General features: G+C 35.6%; 1 protein-coding gene across 2 annotated transcripts in view; it reads left to right on the forward strand.

The window, feature by feature from the left end:
• Positions 1-18177, forward strand: part of ATP6V1A (ATPase H+ transporting V1 subunit A) — a 53497-nt gene extending 35320 nt beyond the window's left edge. For both annotated transcript variants that reach the window (XM_081027846.1, XM_081027845.1), the window contains exons 7-15: positions 2474-2636; positions 3169-3277; positions 7359-7481; positions 7577-7691; positions 8284-8347; positions 9947-10150; positions 13780-13874; positions 15173-15344; positions 15824-18177. In XM_081027846.1, coding sequence (XP_080883972.1) covers positions 2474-2636; positions 3169-3277; positions 7359-7481; positions 7577-7691; positions 8284-8347; positions 9947-10150; positions 13780-13874; positions 15173-15344; positions 15824-15916 — 1138 coding nt within the window. In that variant the 3' untranslated portion in view covers positions 15917-18177. The remainder of the gene's footprint in view (positions 1-2473; positions 2637-3168; positions 3278-7358; positions 7482-7576; positions 7692-8283; positions 8348-9946; positions 10151-13779; positions 13875-15172; positions 15345-15823) is intronic.
• Positions 18178-19460: the final 1283 nt, after the last annotated feature.

The raw sequence follows: 19460 nt of genomic DNA on the forward strand, positions 1-19460 counted from the left end.
ATCAGTTATCTTCCTTTTATCACCCATCTAATGAAAAAAAAATCTATCCTCAACTCTTTTCCTTTTTCTGCCGTCCACTACTTTTCTCCTCATCTTCACAGCCACGCCACTTTTCCCCCTCTAGTTCACTGCCCTACTCTGTCCTTGGCTCCACTATTCCGTTGAAACTACTTCCATTAACATCATCAGTTACTCTCATACTGGTAATTCAATAAATAAGTTTTAGTATTTTCTTAATTCCTATAACTTTGGATATTTCTACACCATTCTCCTTGAAATACCCTATTTCTTTGTTTTTTCTGTTAGCTTCTGCCCGTAAGTTCTAATTCTCCAATGCACATTTCTTCTCCCTTAATTTTGATATTTCTTAGAGTTTTTTTAGGGCCTCTTCACTCGTCATTATATAGCTTACCCTCTGTGGATGATTTCATCTACTCTCATGACTTAAATATTCATCTATGTATAATGATTCCTAAATCTGTTTCCATCATCCCAAATCTCTTCCGAGTTCCAGACTCATATCTATCTAAAACACTTCTGGTTATACCTGACCTTTTAAATGTCCTATAGGTGCCTCAAAGTCAGTTCAAAACTAAAATAATCTTTTTCTGTTTTCTTTTTTATTATATTTTATTTTTTTTTAATTTATTGGGGTGACATTTGTTAGTAAAATTACATAGATTTCAGGTGTACAATTCTGTATTACATCATTAAAATAATCTTCTTAATTACCACTTTCTTCCTTGAAATTTGCTCATCTTTCTTTGTTGCCTCTCTCACCAAATGTCATTATCATCCATCTAGTGAACGCCTAATCTAATAAAATCTGTGACTTCTCAAGATTATTCTTACCCTTCTATATCTAATTATTGAACAAGTGCTTTTTATTCTATTCCCTAAATATTTATCTGCATCTTCAATCCCTACTCCATGACCCAAATTAAGCATCTCCAATACCTCCAATAATTATATTTAATCAGACTTCCTGTCCACCTAAGACACTTATCTGATCCTGCACTATTTTGCTTAAAACCTTTCAATGCTCTTCATTATTCTTAAAACAAATACACACTCCTTAACTCCTTACAAAGCCACCTGTGATCTGGCCATTGCTTACCTTTCAGTGTTGTCTCAGCCCCTTGACTGCCCAACTGCTTCCTTATACACCATCTTCCAGGCGTACTGAAGAACTGTTCATTTCCCAAGCAGTGCTCCGTCTTGCCCCGACTTTTGACCATGCTGTTCCCTCTGCTTGGAATGTCATTTCCCTTTATTTGGCTAATTTCTATTTCCTTTTTGGTCTTAGCTTGTTTCAGAAAGAATTCCCTAACTCCACTCTGATCCAGGGTCAGATTGTACTCCTTCTTGTGTATTCCCACAATGCCTTGGATGTTCTCTATGGTAGCCCTTTTCACATTGGATTGCTCAACTTCCAGACTGGGACACACCCAGCCCCGCTTCCCTTTCCTGGGTTAATAGTGATGTAAGGAGGTGTACAAAACCATAGGATGAATGGACATGTCCTCTGAATTTATCAAAGTCACTGAAAGGTTTGGAGGAAAAAAGATTCTAATGCATATTAGTTTTATATTGAAAAAGTCTCTTATTATTAAGAATTCAATGTTTCAGTTAGTTTTTATGATAAAACACAATATTACAAAGCAGTTTCCCTTAGTATTACATCTCATTTCTCCTGCTCAGACCCTCCCGCCCCCCAAACATACATACAACAACATTTCCTTTCCTCTGAATCCTTAAGAGGATTTCATTCTCCACTACCACTTTTTAGGAAAAGTTTGAAAGTGGCTGCTAATAGTACTGTACTGTAATCACCAACTGACTTTGCAGTTTACCCCACTGAAATGTGAGCTCTGTGAGTATAGAAATACAGCTATCTTCTTTACTGTTGTCTTTCCAGCATTGCCAAGCAGAGTTTTTACTACCTAGAAAGTACTCTGTAAATAGTTATTTGATAAATAAAAGGGGATTAACTTAACACGTTACCAAAGTCTTTGTTCATTAACCTTTATACTTTATAGCAAGATGTGAATTTGAGGTCTTATTTTCTGCCTCAGGAGACAATTTCCAAAAGTTGTTTATATTTTTTTATTTTAGCTTTAATTCCTATACTGTCCTTTCATTAATTTATGAAAGCATTCAGAATTTCATTAGTACTATTTTATTTAACTTACTGTGTTTGTATCTCTTTTTCTAGGGTACTGTGTGGAATATACTTTTCAATGATTAAAGATGCTAGAAATGATTAATGATAATAAAAAACAGCACTAGTATAGGTACTGTATAGGTGCAAATTAGGGGAGCAATTTTTATATCTATATCTGTATGTATATCTTTTTAAGTGCATATGTAGAGATATGAAAATATTTCAAAGTGCTTTCTTATATTTCTGTGTCAGTTACCTACTTTATTTATTAGCAAGTAAAGTAATTCACACTTTGTTTTCTTTGTTTAGATGTGTACAGGGAGGAACTACTGCAATCCCTGGGGCTTTTGGCTGTGGAAAGACAGTGATATCTCAGTCTCTATCCAAGTATTCCAACAGTGACGTGATCATCTATGTAGGATGTGGTGAAAGAGGAAATGAGATGTCTGAAGTCCTCCGTGACTTCCCAGAGGTCTGTATCTATAAAGCTTCAAGTAACTCTAGAGAGAGAAAGTACCACTGATCAACTTTCATTGGCAATTAATAAAGCTTTGTGTTGGATCTGGAGCAATGTTCTCATTTGTCAAAGATCTTTTAAGGAACTTTCTAATTATATTTGTGATTCAATTTGTATATTCCAGGAAAGGAACTTGAATTTTTCAGTTAGAAACTTGAAAGTTTCTTTTTGTGGTCTGGTGGTTTTCAGTTATTGGAAGAAAGATAAACATAGACAAAGACATAAACTTTACATAGGTTTTATATGATCTGGGTTACTATAGTAATATTCCTTTTTCCATAAAACAATAGATTTCACTTATGAAGTAGAAATAATGGCTGTCTTTTTCATAGCACAGTGGAACAGGGAGAAGAGGTTGGGGTTATGGGGAATATTACTTTGGGAACACTGATTAGAAGAGAGATTAAATATAGTCAAGTTGTAAAATAAGAGACTAAAATGTTCTGTTTAGAAATTAGAGGATCACTAATAGATGGTTTGTCTCCAGCTCACGATGGAAGTTGATGGTAAGGTGGAGTCAATTATGAAGAGGACGGCTTTGGTAGCCAATACCTCCAACATGCCCGTGGCTGCCAGAGAGGCCTCCATTTATACTGGTGAGTGTATGCATTGGCATAAAGCACCTAACGTCCATTCTTAAGTTGAAAGCTAGCACCAAACTTTTTCCTTTCCTAAGAACTCTACTTTCATTCTAAAATACCTCCATACCTACAAATATATCCGTACTTTTAAAAAATATATTTTACTTATTACATCTTGAGAATATGTCAGTAGAGGGCATTTATAGAGTTGCCCCAAACTTTTAAATGGCTATTAAATGATGTGTCTTCTACTACCATGTTTTTTTTTCTCCTTACACTTTTTACCACTGATCTATCTCTGAATATACCTGTGTCCCCATAACTTGAATTGTCAGCTTTGAATTATTTTGACTGCTGGATATGGAAGATAAGAATATCAGTGTGTTTATATATTACCTTCCATCTTTGCTCCCATTTCCATCCCAGCTTTTGATACTTTTATTTCCACATTTTCAGGATTTATAGTACTCACATTCTGTTCTGTAACTAGGAATACAATATATGTGTATTAGTCGTAGACCTACAGTAAAATCTAATCAGTGTTCACTGGCAGTCCTTTGTCTACAATTTCTACATTTGTTTTGTGGTTGGCTAAAATTTTTGGAAGTTTCTTAAAGAAAGGCTTATGGAAACTGTATCCCCTGAATTCTTGTTTCTATATAAGTTTGGGGTTTTTTGCTGCCTTTAAATTTTAACAATTATTTGGCTGAGTATAAAATTTTTGGATCGTATTTCTTTCCTTGAGAACTTTTATTCTAGCATTGAATGCTGGCCTGCTTTTTTTCCTTTTTTAGGTGACTTTTCTTTTTGCCCAAGGAATTTCTCTTCAGCTTTGAAAGCCCATAACTTTATTGGGATATATGCCAGTATTGACAGTTTTGATCATTTTTTTCCTGAGACAGCATACCCTTTCAATCTGTGAATGTTTTTTATTTTGGAAAATTTTCAAGAATTGTTTCAAACCTTTATCTCTTCCATTATGGTTATCTTCTTCAAAGAAGCCCTACCAGATCCCCTTTATCTGTTTCCATATATACCATTTCCTTTGTAATCCTTCTTATTTAGCCTTTTGTCCATATGTTCAGAAGATAATGGTGTTTATTATTTCTAATGAACCCTTCATTTTCTTCCAGCTTTCCGTTGAGTTCTGCTTTCTCATGAAACATCTTTTTGATCTTATTGTATACTCCTTGAGATTTTACTTTGTGGGAGGATACATTAAGATTTTCTTTTATTAATTGTGGTCACAGTTTTCATCTATTCCTTGGCAGGTTCCTTGACCATCATTTTATTCTGCTTTTCTGTCCGTTTTCTTCTTGTATTTTTTTTCTTTTTTGTTTTTTATACTGATGTTTATTATAACTGTTACTCACATTTTCAGGAAATGGGAGGGTGGCTGTTACTGTGGTTCAGAGTAGTAGGATTTCTTCATGGTAATCTGTGAAGTTTGTGTGGCATGGAGTTGTGTAAGTTATTTTACTCTTTTCCTCTCTCCCGCCAATAAAAATTCGCAACTGCAAGGCCACTTACAATGATTTCTTTCTCTTCCACCCTGCTTCACCCACTTTTTACTAACTGCGAAGGAGTTTCTACCTGTGTTTTATTTATCTCCCTGCTTCTCCTTGATGCCATACTGTGTCCAAGGAACTCCTGCCCCCAGCCCTGTTACCCCTTTTGCAGTGTCACAACAAAGGATTTTTGGTATTGCCCCTCAGGAGGTATTTCCTAGTTTGCAGAAGCTTAATCTCAGATGTGCAGCCTCAGGTGAATTCTTGGTGTCTTCCCACACCATTATTTGGTTTTTACCTCATTTAGGTGGCTTTCCTCGTTATTTTTTTCTGGACCTAAATATGGCCTATAGTTTTTGATGATAGAGTTTGTGTTTCTATATTTCTTGTTCTCCTTGTTTGGTGGTTACTTTTATGAGAAGAAGGAGAAAGTGACATATTCATCTACTATTTTAAGACATGAAGTCTTCCTACTTCTTTTAGATGCCTGCATAGTGTCCCTTTGTTTGGCTATATCATAATGTATTTAACCAGCATCCTTTTGGTGTGGACCCTTGGATACGTCATAGTTTTTTGCTATCACAAACTGCGCATCACTAAAATACTCTTCTGCATATTTTTACACTGTTTCTCTGCATGTTTTGTGTACACATTTGTGTGTACATTTTTGTAAGGTAAGTTCTTAGAAGTAACATTGCTAAAAATACAATTATTAATACAGATTTTAGATTCTGATAACCCCTTAAAAGGAATAACAACAGACAAGAGTTCCTTTTCTCCACATCTTCACCAATGCTGCTTTTTTCAACACTTTCTTATAATTATCAAACATAAAAAAGTTGAAAGAATGTTACATTGAACACCCATGTACTCAGCATCTGGATTTGATAATTAACATATTGTTATTCCTGCTTTATTAGATGCCTAATCAGTCTTTTTTTCTTAGTAGTAAACTGTGTATCTTAGTAGTAAACTGTGTGTGTCTTTCCTGTGTATATTAATCATTTGAACACTGCCTTCTGTTTTCCTTTTGAATAGAAGTTGTTTTTCATACTGATTTGTAAAAGCTTTGAAATTAGTCTTTATGTGTCATGAGTTGCAAATGTTTTTTCAGTTTGTTCATCTTTTGATTTTGTCTGAGGTTTTTTTTTCCTCCCATGTAGGCACTGATATCTGTAAGTCTATGAAAGAAGTCTGTGAAACTTCTTTGAGGTTTACTCCTGTATATCTGACTCTTCTACAAAGTTTTTCTAATACATACACACAAGTATTTGTGAATGTCATCATAGAAACTTAAAGCATAGCCATGTTTGTATAAGAGAGGATCTCTTCCTATCATCAGATTGAAATATGTAATAATTCTTGTGTTTTTTTAAGCCTTAATAATGAATGATAAGTAATAAGTAATATTTCTTAAAGACTTTGTTCATGGAAACATTTTTTGGATACCTCAGAAATTAGTATTTTCTATTCTGAAAGATGTACTATGATAAATAGTGAAGTGCTGAATTTTCCAGTAAATATTTTGTTTTACTTAATATAAGCTTGTATTTCTGTACTGGTAAAATAAGGGAAATCCAGGACCATATATTTTGGGACACTTATAATGTAGCAACAACCATACATTTCTAATATCTTAGAGCTGCATGTTCTTTGTACTTGTTAGAGGGCATTTGTATATATCATTTAATCTGATATGTGTATATAGGGTGAGTTTTCCCATTTTAACAGATTAGGAAATGCCACTGGGAATTTTAATAGATTAGGAACTGGGAAATGAAGTTACTTTGCTAAGGTAAATGACAGAATAGGAACTAGAACCCAGGACTTCTTTCTATATATTAGCTTCTTCTAAGTGGTTTACTATATGTGATTTTATAGGACAGGATCTGACTGATCTGCGTAGCAGAATGCTCTGGATAATTAAGATATTACTCATGTTAATAATATATGTTACTTTTGAGATATAACCAAACAAGCTAATTAGTTGAGGGTTTTTTGTTGTGTATGTATGTGAGAGATAGACAAAAACTGTACTGGAAATTAATTTCAGTCTTAAATATATTAATAGGAATAAGAATAGGGAAAGAAGTCCTTTTTTACTTTTAAAATGTGTATTATGTTAAGATAGACTTCATATGGCAACAAGTGAACCCAAATGTAGTTGCTCAATATAATAGATATTTGTTTGAGGTGGTCAGGGGAGTCTTTCCTCTGTCATTCTGGGCGCGACCCAGCCTGGAAAGAGCGCTTTCATTTCAGCACTTGCCTTCTAGAGCTCCTGGGAGCTCTCTCCCTCTCAGTAAGCCAGAAGGAAGAAAGAGCATGAAAGGATTTGTGGCTTGCCTGGTGATGGAACACATTACTTTGACTTACATTCCATTAGTGAGAGATCAGTTACATGGCCACATCTAAATGCAAAGGAGGCTGGGAAATATAATTTAGCTGTGTGCCCAAAAGAAGAACAGATTTTGGTGAACAGCGAGCAGTCTACCTCATGTATTTTTTGCCTTAAAATTTTCAGAAGGGTGAAAAAGTCAGGATCATACATTATAGGATTATAACTTGTAATATTCTTCCCAATTTAGGAATTACACTATCCGAATATTTCCGGGACATGGGTTATAACGTCAGTATGATGGCTGACTCTACCTCTCGATGGGCTGAGGCCCTTAGAGAAATCTCTGGTCGCTTAGCTGAAATGCCTGCAGGTAATACTTCGCATTACTTTTTATGTAAGCAAAACTGATAGGACTTGGGAGGCTGCCCTAGAACCTCTCTTTGTAAATTTCTTTTCGTTTTTCAGATAGTGGATATCCTGCATATCTTGGTGCCCGTCTGGCCTCTTTCTATGAGCGAGCAGGCAGGGTGAAATGTCTTGGAAATCCTGAAAGAGAAGGGAGTGTCAGCATTGTAGGAGCGTAAGCACCCAAACTGTTTACTTTTTAAAGGGAAAAGGGTCAATAATTTTAAACAGAAAATATTTAGCCCCCTCTAAGGGCAGATTCTTAACCAAGGTTGCATTCCAGAGTCATCCAAGGAGCTCTTTAGGTCATCTCTACATGTTCTGGTTCCATACGTATGACTGATTTGTTACGTTTAAGTCATGATATCCTAGGAATAACTTACAAATTTATAGACATGTTAAAGTAAGATTATATCATGATACACACAATTGCAGATTCGCAATGACTACATAAAGCAATACTTTGTTCTCAGAGCTTTACCTTCCTTCTGGCTTCATCTATTTGATTAGAATAATGAACCTGATTTTAATAAATATCTGTCTGATTTCTCATAGTAGACGGTGTTTAACAGTTATTATTATTTGCAACTTAGTATTGGTTTCTATTTAAGATTTTTATGTAAGATTTCTTTCCAAAGGTCATTTCTAAAGTTATTCATATTACGAAGTCATTCACATTAAAATTGGCTTTCAAAAAATTGACTTTCATATGTAAGTTATTTTTCATAAGCATTTCTAATGACTTTTTTTTTCCCTTTTAAATTTAGTGTTTCTCCACCTGGTGGTGATTTTTCTGACCCGGTTACATCTGCTACTCTTGGTATTGTTCAGGTATATGTTTTCTATTGTGGTCAACTTCTGAGCTCACCATCCCATCCCTGTCCCCCCAAACGTTATCCAAATCATCAGGAAGTATTTAATGTAGTCACTAAAGAGTAGGCAATGGTAAAGTCTGTTTTAGTATTTTAGGAACATTCTTATCCCTGAGAGCCTTTAGTGCTATCTGTTCATTCCTAGCTCTTTACCTAGAGTTTATAGTAAGCAATACTTGTAAGTGGGAAATATGTCCAGGACAGCCAAGTTTTATTAGTAAGAGAGTAATACTCCCCTTTAAGTTAGAGTAACCCTAGGTGTGGAAACAAATGGGCCCCAAAGTATATAGTGGCAAAAACCCAGTAGCTTTTTTCTCCTCCTGGTATGGTCCCAGGCAGGTGGTCCTATTGGAGGGCAGCACTTTGCCAGTCAGTAGTAATTCAGAGAGCAAGGAATCCTTCCGTTTTATGGCTCTGCCATCTCCTAGCCTGGTAATCAGCTGCTTCTGGCTGACATAAGGGGAACTTGAGATGGCACCCCCACTTTCTGAACCTCTGCTCAGACACAGTCACCCCACTCACTCTATAAGCCAGACACAGATGAGACCCAAGCTGGAAAATGTAGTTTTGCCTAGGGAGCTGCTTCCCAGTGACAAGGCTTGAATTTTGGTGGATAGCTAGCCAACTTGGTCATTAAGAGAAACATAGATAAAAGATGTATACAAATAGGGCTATAGTACAAAAAAGTTAATATAGAGGCGGCTGGTTGGCTCAGTTGGTTAGAGCACAGTGCTCATAACACCAAGGTCGCCGGTTTGAGTCCCACATGGGCCAGTGAGCTGCGCCCTCCACAACTAGATTGAAAATAATAATTTGACTTGGAGCTGATGGGTCCTGGAAAAACACACTGTTCCCCACTATTTGCCAATAAATAAATAAATTTTTTTAAAAATAAAGTTGATATATTCATAAGTACATGTATTATTCGTGTGGGAACTCTAGAATATTTGCCTATGTTTTTGTCAGTACCATATTGAAGGAAGTGGCAGAGGCTAAATTTACAACTCTAGAGGTTTTTAATTTTTGCTAAAATTTTGAGTTTTAAATTACAGGGAAAAGGGAAACAAAGTTAGGGATGCATAAAATAGATGTGAATGTTTGACCTTGGAAAAATAACTGTCAGATCTTATTGGATTGACCCGTAATGATAAGGAACTGAATTTAATCAAGACATTTAGAGGTTTTTATTCAAGGTAAAGTGCCTAGTCCATCTCACTAGGCATTTTCTTGTTCACCTGTTTATAGTGCACCCTAATAATCTTCAAAAGAGTCAATTTTTCTTGTTGCTGTGTGGTTTGACACACTATTAAGGAAATTCAGATAAATTTTGAATTTGATTTGTGGATACTACCCATCCTGAAACTGAAAGGCATATATTTTTTTTAATTACAAGTTTTATTCTATTTCAGTTATACTTGGTAAATACAAAAAGAGATATAATTTGACCAAAAAATATAGAATTGTATATTTAGGACAAGTATATCTCAATACTTTTAAAAAATTTTTTATTTTTTAAGAAAAGTCCTTGTTTGTTTTGTTTTCTTCGCTTTTAAATCAGGTGTTCTGGGGCTTAGATAAGAAACTGGCTCAACGTAAGCACTTCCCCTCTGTCAACTGGCTAATCAGCTATAGCAAGTATACGCGTGCTTTGGACGAGTACTACGACAAACACTTCACAGAGTTTGTTCCCCTGAGGACCAAAGCTAAGGAGATTCTGCAGGAAGAAGAAGACCTGGCAGAAATTGTGCAGCTTGTGGGAAAGGTGAGTCATAAAACCCCATGGAGGACAGATCTGTGAGTTATACTGGAGTGTTTGTTGTAAGGACAGATAGAACCTTGGATATGCAGATCCTGCCTAGTAAAATGAGTATTTATTAAATATTTTTAAACTAATAGAATTTCAGGTTATTCCTTTATCCAGCAGAGATATTTGAGGGATCTACCTGTGTTGTGAAAGCTAGAAAGATGATGATTTTGATTTTTTATATTTGAGTAACAAATCACTCCAACGCTTAGTGGCTTAAACAGTGTTTTATTGCTCATGGTTTTGGGGTTGATGGGCTCAGTTTGGCATCCTTGTTTGGGGATCCCCATACAGTTGCAGTTACACGGTGGCTGAAGCTAGAGTCATCTGAAGGTTTCTTCCCTCACATGTCTGGTGCCTGGGCTGGGATGGCTGGAATAGCAAAGGGTGGGCTAAGCATTTCTTTTTCCACGGGGTATTTCCACGTGGTAGTTCAGGGCTCTCAGAGTGAGTACTAAGAAAAGGAAGTGGAAACCACTATCCTCTTAAGTCTAGGTCCCAAAACTAGTATAATACCACTTCTGTCTTACTATGTAGATGAAAGCAGCCACAGAGCTTGCCTAGATTCAAGGGGAGAAGCTTTCACTTAAGATCAGTCAATTAAAAAAAGTAACTAAATTGTTAGGGCCTTTACATCCTTTTCAAGAATTTATAGCACTTAACATGGTCCTGGTTTTATTGCAAATGAGAAAGAAACACTTGATTTATTTCTTTAAATGCAACATACCCATCAACAACCAAATTAGAGGTGGTAGAGTTAGGATCTATTACATATTTTTTTCAGGAGTACTAGGCTAAGAAGGATCGAATTCTAATTCTAGTTCCTCCAATAATTAGCTGTGTGACCTTAAACAAGTGACTTACGTTCTTGTGTCTGTATCTTGATGTTTCAAAGGACAGTATGATTAAATTTAGCCAAATTCAATTCTAGAGTGAGTGACTTCTCAAATAGTATGCAGCGCTAGTCAGGACTCTCAGAATTCACTGTCTAGCTCTGTTCTTTTTATTACATCTTATAAAGGCACTCACAATTTTTTTCCAACAAAAGGTAACTTTATTAAATAGCTAGCATGTAATACTCATTATTCATAAGATGATGGCCCTATAAGATGAACAAGAAACAGAAGACCTCCAACACCAGACAAAGGCAATACAAGAAAAGAAAATTACAGGCTCGTTTTGTTTATGAACGTAGGTATAAAATTTTAAATTAAATGTTAGCTTACTAGATCCATCAGGGAATTAAAAATAATAAAATGATACATCATGAGCAAGTAAAGTTTATCTCAGAATGCACATATGATTCAACACAGAAAATCTATTGTAAGTTGTCAGTGTAAATAATATAATGGAAAAAGCGTGTCTCAGCCAATGTGGAAGTGCTGAATAAAGTATTTGAAGTTCATTATTTATGATTTTAAAAAATCTCTTAGCAAACAAGGAAGGAAAGGGAACTTCCTTAATTTGTTAAAAGTAACATTAAAACCTTGGGAAAACATTTTACTTAATGGAAAATTTCTGCTGCATTCCATTTAAAAATCAGGATTAAGACAAAATGCCTACTATCATTGCCTGTGTTTAACAGAATACCAGAGGTCCTAACCAATGATGTACAAAAAACTATAAAGAAAGAGATTAAAATGTCATTATTTGTAGATAAATGTGCTTATGTAACTAGGAAAATAGCAGAATTAACAGAGAAACAATTAGAACTGATAGAGTTTGGTGAGGGTTCTAGATTCAAGATAACTAGTTTTAAAAAATCAAGAGAATTTCTCTATTCACAATACAATTAGAAAATAAAACTAAAAATAAGGTGTTCACTATGGCAACAAAAACTGGAATATAGGAATTAACCAAAAACAATGTATTTTTAAAATGGGAAACATTTTAAAACATAAATGAAAGAGAAGATCTGAAGACAAAGAGAGACAGTCCATGCTTTTGGATGGACTTACTAGAAAGATACCACTTGTCTTTATAAATTTGATGTGATGCCAGTCAAATTTCCAGTTGAATCTAATGAGCAAATCAGTAATCATTCTGAAATTCTTTTGCTGTCTTGAAGATTCGCAGCCTTAAGTAAAGAATAGTAAACAGGAGTTTTTCTTCATTACAAAACATAGTAATAAACACAGTGTGGTATTGGTGAGGTAGCAGACAAATAGCTCAGTGAAGCAGAACATAAACAGACTTTTGTATATATGAACCCTTGATATTTCAAAAATGATAGCACAATTCAAGTGAGAGGAGGATGGATTATTTCAAAGATAATGGGAAAAGTATTTGGAGAAAAATAAAAATGAATCACTACCTAATTCCACATACAAAAGTAGAGTCCAGATAGATTAGCAATTTAAGTGTGAAAGGTAAAACTTTCAAGTTAATAGAATATCTTGATGATCTGGGGTTGAAAATGACTTCTTAGACTCCCATGGACACAAACAATAAAACAAATTGTTTTTGATTGCATATAAAGAAAGGATTTTCTTGTTCAACAAAGACCCTTGTGGATAAAGGTAACAAACAGGTGAATGATTGGGCGGGGAAGTTCACAACATCTAAAACTGATGGACTAATATCTAAAATGTGCAAAGAACTGGAAGTTAATAAGAAGTCCACATCTGCAAGAGAAATATGGGCAAAGGAAAGAGATTATAGAAGAGAAAACACAAACGATTAACCTGTGGAGAAATGCTCAAACAACAATGAGATATCATGTTACACTGGTTAGAACAGCAAATATGAGAGAGCTGGATAATGCCAAGCTGATGACAGTGTCAGGAAGCAAGACCTCAAATGCTCCAGAGAATGACAGTTTTGCAGTTTCATTTATACCTTTGGAATGAAGGAGGAAATGTAAGGGAGATTGCATGAAGGTAGGAGAAAACAATGTGCAGGATAGTTAACAAGATTATGAGCTCCCTTGAGGGTGGTTGTTAGGGTTGCTTGGGAAGGGTCTGGAAAAGAGATTTAGTACTGTCATTTCAAGGGTGTGTTAACTTAAATGCACAAGAACAATGGACAAGGCTGGCTTAATAATCTTTCACTAAAGAATTTACAGGCCTGGGGTGTGACTACCCACCATGACCTGCCCAGTTGATCAGATCTCCTTGTGAGGTTACTTTCAGTCACTGAACTTGCACATACTCCCTTCTTCCTCAGGTATTTGTCACAAAAAGACAAATACTGTATGATTCCACTTCTATAAGCTAGCTAAAGTAGTGAGGTTCATAGAAACAAGAAAGTAAAATGGTGGTTACCAGAGGCTGGGGGAGGGGGAAGAAGAGAATTGTTTAATGGGTATAGAGTTTCAGATTTGCAAGATGAAAAGTTACGAAAATCTTGATCTGCAACAATGTGAATATACTGTACATTACTGAACTACACTTAAAAATGGTTAAAATGGTAAATTTTACGTAGTTTTTTACCACAATCAAAAAGAGCATCAAAAGCTGTAATGAAGTGAATTTATTAATGATAGCTGATGGTGTGTGATTATATAGTTTCTGCTTGCTTATTGATTACAGTCATGGTCCTACATTATGGAAGTAAATTTCTAAAATTACATATGTTTTCTCTTCTAGGCTTCTCTAGCAGAAACAGATAAGATCACTCTGGAGGTAGCCAAACTTATCAAAGATGATTTCCTACAACAAAATGGATATACTCCTTATGACAGGTTACCTATCCTGCTATTCCTTCTTTACTTCAGGATTTTCTGTCGAGTTTTGAAGGAGGAGCTGCCTGCATTACAAACCTGCTTTTATTTTCGTAGACATCTAATGAACAAATACGTCCCCTTGTTTTGATTTTGCTCGTTTGTCCAGTTCTGACAGTATTTTCACTCATTATCCAATCATCTTTGATTAGATTAAATTGTGGCTTAGTATGCAGAGCTGAGGCATCACTGCCTCCTTCAGAAACTTTTCTCACCACATCTCACCATAGCCCATGCTTCCTCTACTCTTTTCCTAAATAATCATGTTCTGTTTTCCTGTCTCATTTCACAAGAGTCTATTCTGTTTCTACCAGAGGCCCTGATAGGTGCCCCACCAGCCCCTGCTACTCCTGCCCAGTGCTTGCTTGCTTTATTTTTGTGTCTGATACTGGCATGGATTATTCACACATTCCATTTCTTTTCAACATTGATCATTTGAGCCCTTTCATCTCAGACTGGCTTTTTTCTCTCAAATTGTATTTAGCCCCATATAAGACTGAAGAGGGAACTGAACAGATAGTATTACCAGAGTGTAAGACAAGCAGAAAATTTGACAATATAAATCAGTACTGGTCAAAAATCTATATTGGGAACTTAAGAAACTCTAGTAATTACCCACACAAACGTAACAAGGGGAAAATTCTTTGGAAAGATTGTAATAGAGAGTATGCATGAAACCGTGTATGCAAATGTGTTTAAATGAGTCAGAAAGTTGATAAGAATGTGTGTGAAACAGTTGAATATTTACTTGTGTGTCTTCATTATTAAAAGGTATGGGTAAATGAAAATGAACTCCTTAATGTGGAAAATGGGTTACTATTAACTAGGAAATTGCTGTTTTCTGTTCTCTTATTCATTACACCTTAACTTGCTATCACATGGGAGTCTTTCCAACTCAGTTATTTGACCACCTGGGTTACTCCTTTAATGGCATTACACAAAAATAAACCCTCAGGGAGATTAGATTATAGCAGTGCTGTTTCATTGTTCTTGAAAAAGAAATGGCGTCCTTCATATAAATAAAAGAATATCTTTCTTCATCTGTCCATCCATCTCATATCTTGAGGCATCTTTGTCCCCAAACTGGTCTTTTCTATTCTGTTTTCATTCCTTATACGTATATCATGTAATAAATACAAGTGGTCTGCATATTTAAATAAAGAAGCTAATGCTTTCGTATTTTACCTGAAGTTTTATACAGAGTATGAACCTGCTTTGGATTTTGTTTGTGTTCCTTATTTTACTTTCATTTACCCCAGGTTCTGCCCCTTCTACAAGACAGTAGGCATGCTGTCCAACATGATTGCATTTTATGACATGGCCCGTAGAGCTGTTGAAACCACTGCCCAGAGTGACAATAAAATCACATGGTCCATTATCCGTGAGCACATGGGGGAGATTCTCTATAAACTTACCTCCATGAAATTCAAGGTATATTTAGTTTCACTGTCCCGTTTTCTTTTTAGTAGAAAATGTTTCTTTTTAATTTTTTTGACTATTTGAGTCCCGAACGTGGTGTGTGGAACTTAAACGTTTTTCATTTTCACACATGCTTAGGTTATGTAAAACCAGAACAGACCTCAAAGTTATGTTCAAATAGGAATTGTAGTGATAAAAATTATAGTATGTCATGTCTAAATAAATGCTGATATATTTCCCTTTATGTCTTAATTGCCAGGCTGAAATCATTGCTGAGCAGCAATTACCTTAACTCAGCTGCCTGTTAACATGTTCATCTGAACAAGGGGGTTCATCTAACCCCCATGTTCATCTGAAATGACTTCTGCTGTTTACTTCTTTACATAACATTAACTTTTAAGTGACCTGTCATTCTTTTGGAAGTAACTTACTACATGTTCTGAAAATTATTTTCCGAAGGTAAATTGAATTTTGTACTATCTGTTTTTCAGGATCCAGTGAAAGATGGTGAGGCAAAGATCAAGGCTGACTATGCACAACTTCTTGAAGATATGCAGAATGCATTCCGTAGCCTTGAAGATTAGAACTGTGATTTCTTTCCTCCTTTTCTTCAGCAAGCTCTCGTGTGTGTATATTTCCCCAAATTTCTCATCTCAGACCCTTTGCTTCTTTATTGTGCAGCTTTGAGTCTAGTGCCTATGTGTGTTATCATTTGTTTCCCTGTTTATTTGGTAGGTCTTATATAAAACAAACATTCCTGATCCTTTCTCCCAAGTGGTGAATGTAGTAAATATGATATACAATGGCTACACTACTGTAAACGTGTATGTAGGGTGACGTCCCTCCTTGTCCTAGGTTTGCCTTTCCTCGTCGCCATTAAATTGCAAACAGGACTACTGCATGTTTTCTCTTTGCAATGGATTTGGAATGAAAGGCCAGGTTTCTATATGTTTTGACAGGTACTTTGTGAAATGACTTGATCTATCTACATGTCAAGGTTACTTGCAGCTTAGCATTTTACTGCTTTGCAGGAAATACTTGCTTTTTTATAAAGATGATTAACGTTCCAGTTATGCATTGCTTCCCCAGTGTAAATCAGGAATATTTATGGGAAACTGTACTGGACTATACTGTTTTTAAAACAGGCATTTGTGGGGGCTCAGCACAATATATGAATCAGTACCCTCTAAAAAAGTGAAAAGGGAGCCAGACAGTCAAATTTAGATTAACATCATCTTGTTACAGCTTATTTTGTTTCACTAGGAAAACATTCAGTATCAAGGACTATTCTGCATTACTAGGAAATTCTTTTTAAAATTACATTGAGAACAATCACCAAGAACTTGATCCACATCACACCCTTTTCCTTAACTCAAACATCTTAGAAGCCTAAGCTTCTAAGGATCATGTCACAGTATGATGGGCAGTAAAATGTCACAAAGAAGATCCTCAGTAGTGGTTAAAGGCTGTTTGGCACCTTTTAGTTCCAGCTGGGCTGTAGTGATTCTTGGGGCCAAAGTGGCATTATGTTTTTACAAGATAATGACATGTGTCACGTGTTTGCATGTTTGTTTGCTTACTGAATTTTTGGGCAACCAGTTTACCAATTATAGAAAATCTTTTATGTGGGTTTTGATTCATTGGATCAAGAGTTCTCAGAATATCTGTAGCCATAGCAGTATAACAGTTTCCATTCGGTTTAATAGGGATGAAATTAATTCTTGTATCTGCTGATAGCAGAATCTGCACCATGTGAAAAAAAGATCGTTTCATCCTGTCTTTTAAGAATCTGTTTTAAAATAATAGTTTCTGTGTTTGTACAGTAAGGCACACTGCAGAACAGCTCTGCGAGCGACCGTTTCCCATTAACTCTTTCTGACCGATACAGCTGGCACCATCACTTCCTCTTTGGGAAGAGGAAAGGGCATATGAACATGTCCAACAATCTCAGATACCCAAATGTAACAGCGTAAATAAAGTATTTATTTTACGCCTCAATATATTGTTACTTATATTTTCAGGTAATGTATTTCTTTGGGTTTGTTAAGGAAAGATGCAGTCAATAGAGAATTCAGCTAGAGTTTGTTTAAATCCTTGCAGATTCCATGTTCGTACAGTGGCCTGCTGTTCAGGAGGGGTATTTGTCCATACAACTTTTTGTAACCTTTCAGAATACTAGAAGATAAAAATTTTGCAGTGATTTGTTGAGATGTGGACTTAATGGTGCTGCTTAATCAGTTTGCTTCCAATGTGGTCTCCTACCCAGAGGCCCTACGACCAGTGGAAATTAAAAAGGTTTCAAAAACTTTCTATTTCTACCTTAAAATTACCAGCAAATTAGGACCGCGATGGTAATGAACAATATGATGAAGAAAAAGCTTGACTAAGTTTGTTTTTGTCATTCTGAATTTGCAGTGTGCATTCTTACTCCTTTTTAAGAATGTTGATATATGGGTGTGAAGATGCTAGAGAAACTGTGCTCAGATATTCACTGTAAGTGTCCCTTCACTTATATGTTGTAGAATTTCAGACTGGTCACCGATCATATTTCTTTCTTTAATAAGAGTGTGTTAGAATCACAACAATCTTTTAAAAAGATGATGCAGTTCTATATTTATTGTGCTGTGCCTGGTCCTAAGTGGAGCCAGTTAAACAAGTTTCATATGTATTTTTCCAGTGTTGTCTCACACATTGTGCCCTTTGGGAATTTCCTTCCATCCTGAGGAATGAATAGAAGAGGTTATATATATTGCCTCCTTATCCTTGAGATTTCACTATCTTTATGTTAAAAGTTGTGTATAATTGTTAAAAAGCTATGAACGAATAAAACGTGGATTTAAATTAATTTTTTCTGTGTGTGTGTGTGTGTGTGTGTGTGTGTGTGTGTGTGTGTGTGTGTGTCAAGATCTGGTAGAAAACAAGCCACCTTGTGTTTGGCTTAACGTTTTCAGTATGACTTTCAAATTTTTTGTTTCTCCCTTTCTTTATAAATTGTTACTTAAAATCATGAAATTGAATTGGGGCCTTCATTATAGACTGTAAAAAGTCCTGTAATCATATACACTATGATTTGGAAGGGTAGTATGCAGAATCCCATACCATTCTGGATATTACTTTAAATTGAAGAAGCAAATGGTTTGTAAAAATACACTTATAAATTAAAGGAGATCAGTGATACTCATTTCTATTTTTGGTAAAGGAACTAAAGTCTTGTAATTCATGATTTTGCAAGCCAAATTATTTAAGATTCAACATAGCAACATGTTACTTGGGACATATTTTATTTCCTTACATGTATTTAATAATTTCCAAACAAGTAAAGAAACAGTGTGGGATGAACAACTCTTTATTAGTACTGAATGCCAAGTTTATGTAGAGAAGTATTTAAAAACTCATAGGTAATTTTTAGTCCATTTGGTAATATCCCAATATCTTCGGGTTATTTTAATGTATTGCTGCAATACAAGAACGCAAAGAAGGGAACCAACTTTCCCAAGTGGGATGTGATAAAATGCCACTGAAGTTGTTCTAAGGGCTTCCTCTTAGTTTGAGTTCCCCCAGAAGTTGACTTGAGACAAGTATTTGAATACAGACAGTTTATTTAGAGATGATCCTAGGAAACACCAGTAGGGGAGTAGAGAATTGAGACAGAATTGAAGGAAGCCAATAAAAGTGTTCATTATCAAGCAAGTCAACACTTTGGACTATTGAGTACAACCCTGCTGCGGAGTTCTGGGACCAAGTGAAGAATTTGCACTGCAGTTATCCCACCTGGGGTGCAAGGGACCTAGAGTACTTTCATCAGTCATTGGCAGCCAGCTCCTGTCAATCATCCACTGAAGGCTGTTCCCACAAAGATTGGGAAAGTGAGTGCCTACCCCATGCATGCAGGCAGAAGAGAAGTTTTTGTTTGTTTGTTTGTTTGCTTTTTTACAGATCAAATAATACACTGATTATGGTTACAAATAGGTAGATGGGGGGTTTAATAATCCTGAAAGTAAAGCAGCTTCTCAGATTAACAGGGATTTTGATCATTTATTCCAATCCCCTTATTAATACAGAAGAGAATATTGAAGTCCAGAGAGGTTAAGTGATTTGCCCAATGTCACACAGCTACCTAATAACAGA

This window comes from Rhinolophus hipposideros (assembly GCF_964194185.1).
Source record: "Rhinolophus hipposideros genome assembly, chromosome: 2".
NCBI classification, from domain to species: domain Eukaryota; kingdom Metazoa; phylum Chordata; class Mammalia; order Chiroptera; family Rhinolophidae; genus Rhinolophus; species Rhinolophus hipposideros.